The 12798-nt window shown below is 47.6% G+C and overlaps 1 protein-coding gene across 3 annotated transcripts in view; it reads right to left on the reverse strand.

Annotated features, from left to right (window-relative positions):
- Positions 1-12798, reverse strand: part of Nab2 (Nuclear polyadenosine RNA-binding 2) — a 157141-nt gene that overhangs the window by 76538 nt on the left and 67805 nt on the right. For 2 of the 3 annotated variants that reach the window (XM_075686758.1, XM_075686759.1), the window contains exon 11: positions 3205-3246. The exons of the other annotated variant lie outside the window; for it this stretch is intronic. In XM_075686758.1, the coding sequence (XP_075542873.1) occupies positions 3205-3246 (42 nt within the window). The remainder of the gene's footprint in view (positions 1-3204; positions 3247-12798) is intronic. 3 annotated transcript variants of the gene reach the window in all.

Genomic DNA, 12798 nt, shown 5'->3' on the forward strand with positions numbered 1-12798 from the left:
AATATGACGCCGACATCCCCTTCAGGGTTGTGACAATCTTTAACGCAGCAGTATCTGCGCTTGTTCTTTTTCTTCACACTTCTCATGGAGGAGCTGCCAAGAGGCCGCGGTGAATCCATAGAAAAATTGGAAAAGCAGGCTTTCAGGTGTGCCTGAGCACACCACGGACAAAGGAGAAATGCAGTGAGGGCCTACTTGCGGGTGCTCACCACCACTGCTAGGTGATGCGACATGTACAGGCAAACTTCATTGCAGGGTGCCTATGGGGCACGTGGTGGTGCCACGAAACTGTCCGCATTATCGGGCATTCCCCTAAAATCGGGTGTCCGGAAAATCAGTCATTGACTGTAAACTGGCAACTCCTCCCGCCGCCGACAAGGCGTCAAAGACAATTAGTTACGATTACTCTCTTTTACTCGCGCCAACAGTAGGGCAACTTTTGTTCCCTTTCAATAAAATGAGAGCTAAGTTCTGCTGATTGAAGCACAAATTCCCCAAGTTTTGGCAGAGTTTTTCCGGGCTATTCGAAATACCCGAGAATTCCCGGTTTTTCCGGTTGGTAGACACCCTGGTGCAGCACACACTGCTGGCTCGCAAGTGCTTGCCAAACGAAGAAAGGAGGAGGACTGAAAGTGGCAGAAAATTGCAATAATGCCACAAGTCATTGACGAATGTAATGCCGGAATGCTCGGAGTCAATAAAGCTAACCAACTGACTGGCTCATACAATGTTAAGAGGAAAGGTGTTCGCTGGTGGAAGGCATTATTCTTCCATTGTATCGACATTGCAGCTGCGAACAGCTATAGTGTTTTCCAAGCACATCGCACGCAGCATTCACAAGCAGCCAAGCTTTCTAGGCCTTCTGAATTTGACTGGCTGGCCTTCAACATAGAGCTCGTTGGACAGTTCCCAGAATTAGAGGACGCAGGGCCAGTTCCTGTCCCTCGCTCACCGGCTCCAGCACCCACAGCTGTACAGCACATGCCTGAGAGAAAGAACATCTGCCGAAACTGTAGAAGTGCTGCCAGGGAAAGAAAGATGAACACACCACGAATGCGTATGCAACATGCATTTGTGATTAACAACGAAAAACTGCTTCAGTGACTGGCACACGGACCTGGCTGAATGAAACATTTGTGGCTCCAAAAGTTTTTGAGTTATATTCTGCTATGAAGTCGTAAATATTTTGTATCTATCATAAGCTTTATAGAATTTTTTCCGACGATATAAGCCCATCATTAGAAAATTTTGTCATGAATTTGTTTAATTATTTGTGTTTGTTAATATTTATTATGTATTTGGTAAGTACTGTTTCTTTAACAAAATCTACCTTTGAAATGTGCATTTAGTACTTTCATACTGGTATCTAATATTACGCTGCAAGTATTATTTTCTTGAAAAAAAATTTGTAAGTAGGATCAACCAAAAGCTTGGACTATTTCACTATGTGTCACATAATGTTTCTTCTCAAAGAGTACTTGATCTATGGCTATAATTTTTTAAAGAAATGTTCCTAAGCAATCATTCTACAATTTGTATATTTTGGGATTCCTCAAAATCTTTCTTTTTTGCCAGAGCTGTTACTTCCTATTCAAAATTCTTAAAAATTTTGGTGTGTTTTTTTTGTTTAAGGATTTTTTTCACGCAAACAAAAATTCTGTGCCCTTCTTTAAAAAAATCGAACTTATTTGAAAGTGCATTTAATTACCTTCACTTTTACATACTGCATAACACTGTAAACCTAGTAGCTGTTGCATAAAAAAAACTATTTCCCTGTGGCAAAGAAAGAGGAGTATCAACTATTTCTTCAGAACTATGGGAAAACGCTCATATATAACAACATGTTATGACTGCATGTCAGAATAAATGACCAAAATTTTGTTTTGTAGATGGCGTTTTACTGCAGGCAGAGCTTGACATTTGGACTGTAAGTTCCCCTTAAACAAACGGTAACGAGAGAGGGCGAAAAGGTTATCTGTGCAAGTTCGTATCTGCCACCATTAGCATGCAGCATATCTCATCTGTGCAATGATTGCGAAACATACAGAGACAACTGTAAGTTAGCCCAGCGCGCCACAAGATGGTGCCAGCTGCTTCGCTTCTGTGTCACACCACGATCGTGCTCCGTATGTGTCCAGAGAAGAGCGAGAGAGACAAAGAGAGCGTAGTGGCACCCACTCTTTCTAGAATCTCTCTCTCAGCGAGTGTAGAAATGTGCTGCAGAAGCAGTCCCAAAGCAGTGGACAGGCCAATTTGTAGAAGACGGTGCCGACAAAGAGCGAAAACTGTGTCAATTGACATGAAGCTGCAAATTTCACAAAACTTCAAGAAGCATAAGCACACGCAGTCAACTATATTGACGATTCTGAACTAGGAGTGCCCAATCATGAATGCTGGAACCAATGGCCATGCCGTTCGACAATAAAAGGGTTGGGGACCCTTTTCCACCATAAACAACTGTTTCAAAGAGGCGAGCTTTGTGCCAGGGTGAAACTCCTGTGACAGTGAAACCAACGCAGTGGAAGTCACTGACATTACTGAGCTCCAGGAGCATGTCGCTGTTGACAATTAAACAGGTGGTGTTTAGATGGAGGAGTTTTTGAGTGCAGACAGTGCTGTCTCATTCTTTGATCTTCAACGAGACAGTCGTTTTATTGCGACAGCTGCGGCAGTGACAACAAGATTAATGGCTCGTCTTTGATTCCGACGAAGATGTCCACGCAAAGTGCAATATCGTCGATCAATTCACTCATTCATTTTGTGACTGCTGCCATTGTTTGCACAGAAGTTGGAGGCGATGCACACCATGGTTCTAAACCTGAAACTGTCGCAAAAGCAAGTGCAGATTTCTATTTCAGCGTGCCTAATGCTTGACCACGCCGTTCAGAAGTATAAATAAAAATTTTATTTTTCACAGCCTGCTTTCTACAGTGTAAATTTTTAAAAGTGCAAGTGGCCAATTAGGGTTCCGTGCTACAAAGGTATGTAAGCAGCTTTTTTTTTTCTTATGGCAGTCCAGATATAGCAATGATAGGTTATAATGATTGGATTTCTGACTCTTTTTGATATCTTATTAAGTGGACTGCACTGTAAAACCGGTATTTTGGACATGGGAAGGTAAGCAGGAATAACAGAAGATTGTTTTATATCTGGGCTTGCACTATTCTGATCCATGTATATTAAAATTGAGTGCATACAACTTACCCTGCTCCAAGTTGGAAGATGCCATGGGCTCCTCTGTAGATGCTGCAGCAAATTAAAACTGGAGTTTACAACTCGGACGAAGATGTCACACTTTTGTAATCTGTATCTGCTACAGTGTCTAAAGCAGATTACTTAGTAAACCACTTATGCGACTCATTACTATTGTTCACAGGAGTTCTGTAAAAGCCTCATTAACAAATCTGTGGCGGCGGCGGCGGCAGCGGTGGCAGCAGCAGCAGCAGCCTGGCTACACCCACTGCAGGGCAAATGCCTCTCCCATACTTCTCCAACTGCCTCGGTCATGTACTAATTGCGGCCATGTTGTCCCTGCAAACTTCTTAATCTCATTCGCCCACCTAACTTTCTGCTGCCCCCTGCTACGCTTCCATTCTCTTGGAATCCAGTCCATAACCCTTAATGACCACCGGTTATCTTCCCTCCTCATTACATGCCCTGCCCATGCCCCCCCCCCGCCCATTTCTTTTTCTTGATTTCAACTAAGATGTCATTAACTCGCACTTGTTCCCTCACCCAATTTGCTCTCTTCTTATCCCTTAATGTTACAACCATCATTCTTCTTTGCATAGCTCGTTGCATCGTCCTCAGTTTAAGTAAAACCCTTTTTGTAAGCCTCCAGGTTTCTGCCCCGTAGGTGAGTACTGGTAAGGCATAGCTGTTATACACTTTTCTCTTCAAGGCTAATGGTAACCTGCTGTTCATCATCTGAGAATGCCTGCCAAACGCACCCTAGCCCATTCTTATTTTTCTGGTTATTTCATTGGCTTCCACCACGTTATCAAGGGGCTTTTGTTGTCTATGTGATCAGTCGGCCTTGAGAGACGGATAAGTCTGACGTAGAAATGAGAGGAAGGAATAGCTGTGCAATGCAGTTCCTTTCAATCAGCTTATCGTATTTACCCGATTGTAAGTCGACCTATATTTTTAAATTTGAGAATCTGAAGTGGGGGGGCCGACTTACAATCGAAACTAAAGATGGCACCACAAAAAAAGCGAGACCAACGAGATATCGGGGGAGCTACAATATAGTTACAATTTTATGTTTGCTCTACTGTCCTACCTGTAGCCTTCCGCTATCCCGCGTGTTTGTTAGCTTTTTGGAAGGGTTTTTCAACATTTTTGAGAGTTTTACAGCACACACAGCACTTATGGAGTGGAGGGGGGGGGGTGTCAATAGTTCATGGAAGTGCCACTGTTCCATTTGCTGCGGCACCCTCAGAACAGTGGCGCTTGGCGGGAATATTGATAGTTCATGGAAGAGCAGATACCGCTCACTTGTTTCGCTTTCCCTGTAGCTCTTTAGTTTCGTGCGTTCGATTTGACTGCCGGCCACGTGCTACTTCCATGCTTCCTCAGTCGTCATGAGTGCTCCGAGTCCACTAAAAATTCGGCACTTATTCACAGCAGTGTTCAAGAGGGCTGCCATCAATTACACTGAAAAATCAAATAACTGCACAGCGGGCCACAAGTTTGATGTTTCTTAATGGGTGGTGCGAGAGTGGAGACTGCAGCGAAGCAAAATTTTCGCCTGTGACGGCAAGCGAAGAGGTTTCCGCAGACCGAAGTTGGGACGCTTTCCGGAGCTGGAGGCCAAGCTTGCGGCGTACGTTGCTGAAACGCGTGATGTACAACATGGTCATGAGACAAGCCTGGATCTTTTCTTGTTAAGGACCTGCTCCACCGTGAGTATGAGTGGCTGGCGGAACAAGATTGGGAACTTACGCCAGCCGGACATATCAAAACAACCTCCCTGATGGCTGTGTGTGGCCGGGGTGCTTTCAACGTGGACTTGTGTATCTCTGCAAATGCACTTATGTATGCAAATGTGGAATTTCACTGGATGACGACGTGTTGTGGGACCATAGTAGCAATGATGATAGCAGCACTAGTGAGAACGATGGCACAAGTGAAGACGAGTAGTCCAGTGACCATGCCAACTACTAATAAATTTTCGTTATGGATTTCGCCCTCGGGTATGCCCTTCTTTTTTTTTTTCCTGTCACGTGATTTGGGGGGGTCAACTTACACGTGAGTCAACTTACAGTTGTGTAAATATGGTATATGAGGGCGCAGCTTCATGATGTAGGTGGGAGAAGTCAAGTGGTATTTTTCGTATTTCGTGGGTTTCTTTACCAGTCAAAAAAATATTACTACGCAATTAGTACGTTGCTGAAAATCCCACAGTTAGGTGTCATTTGGGGGTGCCTACAAATTCCTCATTGACATTTTGATAATTTGGACAGTATTTCTTGAGTTATATAATTAATTACAATTACCTTATTAAATCTCAGTAGCAAAAAAATTACTCGTGGCAACTCCACTGTAGTGGAAACTACATGCACTAGGTTTCCTTCGAGTAACACAATTGCTCTGTTTTTTTTTTAAATATTGGTGCATGATATCTGGGACACCTTGTATAATTCACTCAGTAACCGAAATGAGGCCAAGCCAGACTCACTCAAACTCAGAATCAATAGCAGTCGTGGGCAACAGCGCTTATACTCGGACACACACATGCACACAAAAAGAGGCTGCAGTTTCACCAGACAGGGGAAGCAGTAATAGTGGTAGCGAAGTATAAGACAATTACACAAAGGAAGGTTACACCACTACGAGACACCTGAGGGGTCACAGGCTGTCAAACTGAACTGTCTCCTACAATGAGGTCTTGGAAGTTAAACTTCAATATAACCAAGTCGGTAAAATTGTCAAATTTGCTTCGTTAAATCAAAATTTCATTCTATTGAAATTCAGCCTTTTATGCAAATAAGTACACCCACTGATTATTTTTCTTAGACGGAAAGAGACCGCAGAATTTTCCAAATTATCGGGCAGTCGAAAAAAGCAAATGTGAATGAGAAAACAATGCATTTTGCTAAATTTGGAAGTCGACCACGAATGATACAGTTTCATGCTACGTACATCGACAACATCTTCTCGGCGGTACGAATTAAGCGAAGCCAGCCACACTTTCACGTGCACTCTGCCCTTACGGCTGATAGCGTCGCCCGCACTGGGACGACGCTATTATGAAAAGTGCTGGCAGTGGGGAGCGAATGCCTTGTCTGCCTCGCGCTCTAACAAGTCAATGAAACTCAAGGTCACGCAACCTCCAATACTAATCGCGCGGTAAGGCAGCTTATATGGTGCCACGCTGTCTCGGCACGCCCACTCTTTGCACGTGCGGCAGATGACCTCTAAAGCAGGGTGCGCGGCTGCGTTTGCGCTCAGCCGCGCTTACAGCCATGCGCAGCCAAGGCTGAGATGCACGCCAGGAATAACGAAGCAAGCCAACTTACAGCCGCCCCCCCCCCCCCCCCCCTCGCCTCATGCACACTTGATCGTGTTACCATGAGCTCGCTCCCCTCTTTACCTTTGCTCGCGTGGAAAGTGTCACTCGTACAGAGTATGGGGCGCGATAGGACCTCATCGCACTTGGACTTTATAAGGAGCATGGTGCAGCTCCACTTCAGCGGTCACTCTTCTGATGCAGCACACGATTTGAAAGGTGCATTCGCAAGCAGCCACTTGTAATTCAATCATATGACCATCTGCACCCGCGGAAATATCCATTTATTGTCTCTGCATTTTCATGCGGTAGCAGTGATATTTTGTCATATTGAAATTGCATACAAACACACTTAGTTATATTGAAGATCTAAATACATGGTTTTGTATGGACAAGAGGTTATGAAACGTTAAATACTTTGCTATATCGAGAATTTAGTTATATTGAAGTTTGTTATATAGAGCTGTAACTGTATAAGACCACCATTTCAGTGAACAATTCTTCAAGGTAACACAAAATTTCTCCAGAAATTTCTGCAAGTACAGCTGTTATTAAAGGTTATATATATATATCTACAATTGAATCTCGATAATTAGAATTTGACAGGGCCAGAAATTTTGTTTGAATTAAAAGAAGGACTTGTTTTTGAAATATTCATGCAACATAGCATGATGCACGAACGGTGCGAGTCGTGAAATATTGCGGCACGCAAGCACACAGCAACCAAGGACCACGAACCTGCCCACGCCATCCAATGCTCGCTTCCCGATAACAGCAGAAAACGAAACTTCAAGGAGCGGGCTAAGCTGGCGCCAGGGCCGGCGTGTAGGCGGGCACGTACGCAGACCGTCGAATACGAGGGAGTTACGATGAAGTTGAGGGGGAGGGGGAGGGGAGCTTAGTTGCGAGGAAGGGTGGAGAGGCAGCAGCAGAGTTGCCAAGGCCAGGATTGGGCATGTTTTTTCCTTCGTTTGCTTGCTGACAGATCGGCACTGTGTTTACTCTTAACGAGAGTTATGTATTATCAAGATGACAAAGTAGTTGCCACCACTGATCATAATCATGTTGGTGTGCTCCCTTCTTGCAGTGTTGTCACATTCAAAAGACGAAGGAGAATGAGGAGCTGGGTGTCACCTTTGCGTCTTTGTGTTCAGGGTCTGTATCGTCACACGTAATTGGATATGGCGCAATCTCCAACAACAATTTCCATTGGGACGTTTCAATTTAGATGCGTCATTGTAAAAGAAACAAAGCCAACCAAAACAAGCGCGAGCAAGAGCTGATGCAAGCAGATGATTGTGCGAAACAAGGGTCTGTCTGGCTGAACCAGACTTGAGTACGAATACAGCGGTCGGGTGGGTCGGCATGATACCAGTTTCCCGCGAGTAGGCCACTGTAGGGGCCACTCTTATTAGTCTCCTTCGCTCACGGCTCGTTTGCCGCTGCGGCGAGCTACAAAAAAATCAGCCCGGAACCGATCCTTCCCGTAGCACTCGATTCGCCACTAGTGTGGCTGGGGAATTACGGCATTACGGCACTATGCAGAAACGGCGACCTTGCCATTTGAGAGAGGGTGAAATTTCTGCCAAGTTTTCTTTTTGTTTTTGCGTGCCGTTGAGCGGTTTCTCCTAAGCCTTTCCTCTATGGTGCGGTCATAGCAATGCTGGTCGGAGGCGCTGCCATGTGATTTCAGTGGCACGGGCAAATCCTTCAGAAATGGCGCGATAGCGTCGGTTCCTCCTCACCTACACCATTTTGAACCGGCGCTAAATACACACAAAGAAGGCAGCTTCCAAACAAGCTCAAAATGGCACCCGCCAGCCACCGCGTTCACAAATGATGACGGCACGAAGTTAGAAGATTTTTGGCAATTTTTTTATAATTCCACGGCCACCCTGGTCTGTATAAGTGTGCTTTTTTTATTATTTTCCGGTTAAATTTACGTTCTAGATTTCGCGGAGGGATTCTTGAATGTATAAACGTAGCAAAAATGCACTTTTCGGAAAATAGACTTTTTGCGATTTTTTGTCATTTCAAGACCCGCGTCTCCTCTTAATTTGAACTCGATTCATTCGAAATTCCGCATAATTAAAAAGTTTTCTGCTGTCCCATATTTTCTAATGTAAATCTGGCCGAATAATTTGAAGCGGCAGCCTAGGCCGACCCGGTTAAGTCGAAGATTCTGGGTGCTATGCAGCAATTCCCAATCCCCATTTCACCGCAAACCCGACGAAATTGCGGCCATTCGGAGCCACGAGGTGACGCCACATAGCAATTGTGATTATTTATAGACGAAGCGTCCAACCCATAGTACTGCTCGCACAAAAATCAGTCCCCGGTACGCCCCACGCACCGCCGAAACGTGCCCCTGCAGAGGAGAAGACGTGCTTCACTGCAACGCAGCGGGCATACCAGTTTTTATCACGTGTTCTCGTCCCCCACTCCACACGCTCCTCGCAGTCACAGCAGTCACAGTGTCAGCCTGTATTCCGTGCCGCGGCCACTGGCTGCCGTTCGCCCATTCTCTCTCTGCACCTGCGGCGTTATGTGTGCACGCAATGTCTGTCCACGCTGTTTCCTTGTGTGCGGTGGTAAGAGGTGTTACAGCTAGCGTGGTGTTATTTTTTTTTCTGAACTGTACAGAAGTTCCAGTGAGTGAAGATGCCAAAGTATAAGACTTTATTGCTGCAGTAGAAGTTCTGCTTGATCCAAGAAGCGGGTAAGAACACGTGTTCCAAGACCAAGTTGGCTGAAAGGCACAGCGTGCCCCTCTCGACATTGTCCAATATACTGACGAACAAGTCGAAGGTACTAGAGGCCTACAGCAAGACATATTCTTCAAAGCGGTCGTGAGTACGGGCTCCCACGTGCCAAGATGTGGAATCAGCTTTACTTCGCTGGCTGCAGAAAGCAAACGCAGCCCACCTTCCCGTAAATGGAACGATACTGCAGGAGAAGGCTGATGACTTGGCTCTACAACTTGGGCATGAAGAGTTCAAGGGAAGCAATGGATGGTTCAGCCGTCTTTAAGAGCGCAATAGTTTGACCTTCGTAGCCATCTGTGGCGAGAGTGGCAGTGCAAACAAGAGCGTCGTCAACGACTCGAAGAAACACACGTTGGCTCCGTTGAGAAGCGAGTACGGTGCTGACGATGTGTACAACCTTGACGAGGCAGCCTTTCTTTACAATATTGACAAAAAAACAGGCTACACCTATAGCACAACGATAGCGGCGAACACGGTCGGCGATCGTCGAAAATCTGACCAGCGGGTCAAGCGCGTCAGCTTTTATACAGCAATCGTCGAATGTTCCAGACTAATCGTTTGGACCCGCGTGCCTTCCACAAAGTTCTACACCATTCGCGTCAGGTGATGAGATCAGATAACATAAGGTTCGGCGACAACAGACAGCGGATAGAAGCATCAATAACTAAGCATCGATAAGCAGCGAGTACGGTGCGGACGATGTGTACAACCTTGACGAGGCAGCCTTGACGAGGCAGTCTACTCTGTACGAGTAGCAGCAGCTTGTGTTTACCGCACATGTTCGCGCCGAACAGAACGGTAATTCTTTCCTTGCCCTGCTTTCGACTCTTGACTGCAATGTCCTTCGCCGCGAACGTTTTTGTGGGCAGCATATTGTCACGTGGTGGTGACGTTGAAGAACACAGTAGCAAATACTGTGAAAGACAAAACTAACTTTTATTGGGCGAACCTGTGCCCACAAAAACAGGCTACACTTATAGCACAACGATAGCGGCGAACACGGTCGGCGATCGTCGAAAATCTGAATGGCAGCCCCAGCGTCCCCCATCGTGCTGCAGCAGCCCAGGGAACCTCCGACGTTCCGTGGATCAACATTCGAGGACCCGGAAACCTGGCTCGAGACGTATGAGAGGGTCGCTACGTTTAACAGTTGGGACAGCGACGACAAGCTGCAGCATGTCTATTTCGCACTGGAAGACGCCGCCAGGACCTGATTCGAGAATTGAGAAGCCACCTTAACAACGTGGGACCTGTTCCGAAGCGGCTTCTTGCAAACGTTTACAAGTGTGGGGCGAAAAGAGCGAGCCCAAGCACTACTAGAAACCAGAGTGCAGCTGCCAAACGAGATGATCGCGATCTTCACGGAGGAGATGGCCCGTCTTTCCCAGCACACCGACTCGGAAATGTCAGAGGAGAAAAAAGTCCGCTTCCTGATGCGAGGCTTCAAGCAAGAACTTTTCGCAGGACTTATTCGTAACCCGCCGAAGACCGTAGCTGAGTTTTCTGCAGAGGCATCGACGATCGAGAAAACTCTGGAGATGCGCACCCGGCAATATAACCGCCAGGGGCTCACACCGCAGTACGCCGTCCAAGGACTGGATTCCGGTGACCTTCAGGACACCATCAGGGCCATTGTGCGCGAAGAACTGCGCAAGGTGCTGCCCTCGTCGCAGCCCCAAGTGGCTTCGATCGCCGACATCGTGAAAGAAGAGGTGCACCGATCGCTTGGAGTTCCCGAGCTGCAACCACAATTACCGCAGCCCCAGCCAGAAGCGATGACATACGCCGCCGTCGCACGCCGTCAAGGTCCCCCTCCGCGACCACGCCAGGGCCCTGCAACGACGCAATTCCATCGTCCGCCACCGCCGCCGCCGCCAGCACGCCCACCCGTCACCCAGCACACCTACGCGAGGAAGACGGACATTTGGCCAGCCCCCGACCACCGCCCATTCTGCTATAACTGCGGAGAAGCCGGCTATGTGTATTGCCGATGCCCATACCGGGAGATGGGACTGCGAGGTTTCACCGTCAACGCTCCGCGCCCACAGCAAGGTGAACGCCCTCGCGATATCGCTGACTACCTCACCGCTACTCAGTGGAGCTCTCGACGACCGTCGCGTTTGCTATCATCAGGCCGCTACCTCTCACCGCAGCGCCGATCATACACTGGCACAACCCGGGGCCGGTCAGCGAGCCCATATCCGGAAAACTAAAAGCAGCAACCGATGGAGGTGCGGTTGCTGTTCGTCGAACTGATGAAGATCCTCCGCCGCCGACAAAGACGACAAAGAAACCATCTCGACGACCTAATGACGACACGCCGCCGACCTGACGAAGTCAGGAAGCCAAGACTACACCGACGAAAGACGGCTTGACGACGCGACGTTCCAGCTTCAACACGACGCAGCCGTGATCTGACGCCAAGACCCCAACTGCAACGCCAAACAAAGAACCACCGACCTTGACGTACTTCTCGACGGCCACGCAGTCACTGCCTTAGTCGACACAGCGGCCGATTACTCCGTAATGAGTCGACACATCGCCGCCCAGTTGAAGAAGGTTAAGACTGCATGGGAGGGCCCCCCAATTCAGACCGCTGGAGGACACCTCATTACACCGACTGGAATCTGCACGGCAAGAATAACCATTCATGACCAGACTTACCCTGCGACCTTCGTTATTCTCCAACAGTGTTCACGAGGCGTCATTCTCAGCATGGACTTCCTGAACCATCACGGCGCAATCATAGACCTGAAGTCAAAATCGATAACGCTGTCGAAAGATCACGTGATACTGCTGGAGAGCTTTCGCAGTCACCACGCCTTAAGTGTTCTCGAAGATCAAGTGAGCATCCCGCCTCGCTCGAGCATGGTTATTTCGGTCGGCACCGAAACACCCGCTGACGTAGAAGGCGTCATCGAAGGCGACCAAGGTCTACTGCTAGACCGTGAAATTTGCGTCGCAAGGGGGATCGGTCGACTGCATGGAGGGAAAACTGAAGTGTTGCTGACAAACTTCAGCCAAGAGTTCAAGCACATCAACAAGGGCACGACGATCGCGTACATCAAGGAAATTCTGGAAACCAGTAATGCGTTTGTCCTCTCGGATTCCGCCGCATCTACCCGGACGACGATGGTTCCGGAACCAGACTACGACATTAATCCAAGTCTCCCCGTGATTAAGCAACAGTAGCTCAGAAGACTGCTCCGACGATACAAAGGCTGCTTTTCGACGTCATCGAGGATTCGACAAACACCAGTCACCAAGCATCGCATAATCACCGAGGAGTGCGCTTGACCACTCCGCCAGAGCCCTTACCGAGTTTCACCGCGAGAACATGCAGCTATAAGAGAACAAGTCGACGAAATGCTGCGCAACGACATCATCCAGCCGTCGAAAAGCCCGCAGGCATCCCCTGTTGTCCTGGTAAAGAAAAAGGATGGAACCCTACGTTTCTGCGTTGATTACCGTCGTCTGAACAAGATCACGAAGAAGGACGTATACCCCCTCCCACGAATAGAC

The sequence above is a fragment of the Dermacentor variabilis genome, chromosome 3 (assembly GCF_050947875.1).
Source record: "Dermacentor variabilis isolate Ectoservices chromosome 3, ASM5094787v1, whole genome shotgun sequence".
In the NCBI taxonomy this organism is placed as follows: Eukaryota; Metazoa; Arthropoda; class Arachnida; order Ixodida; family Ixodidae; genus Dermacentor; species Dermacentor variabilis.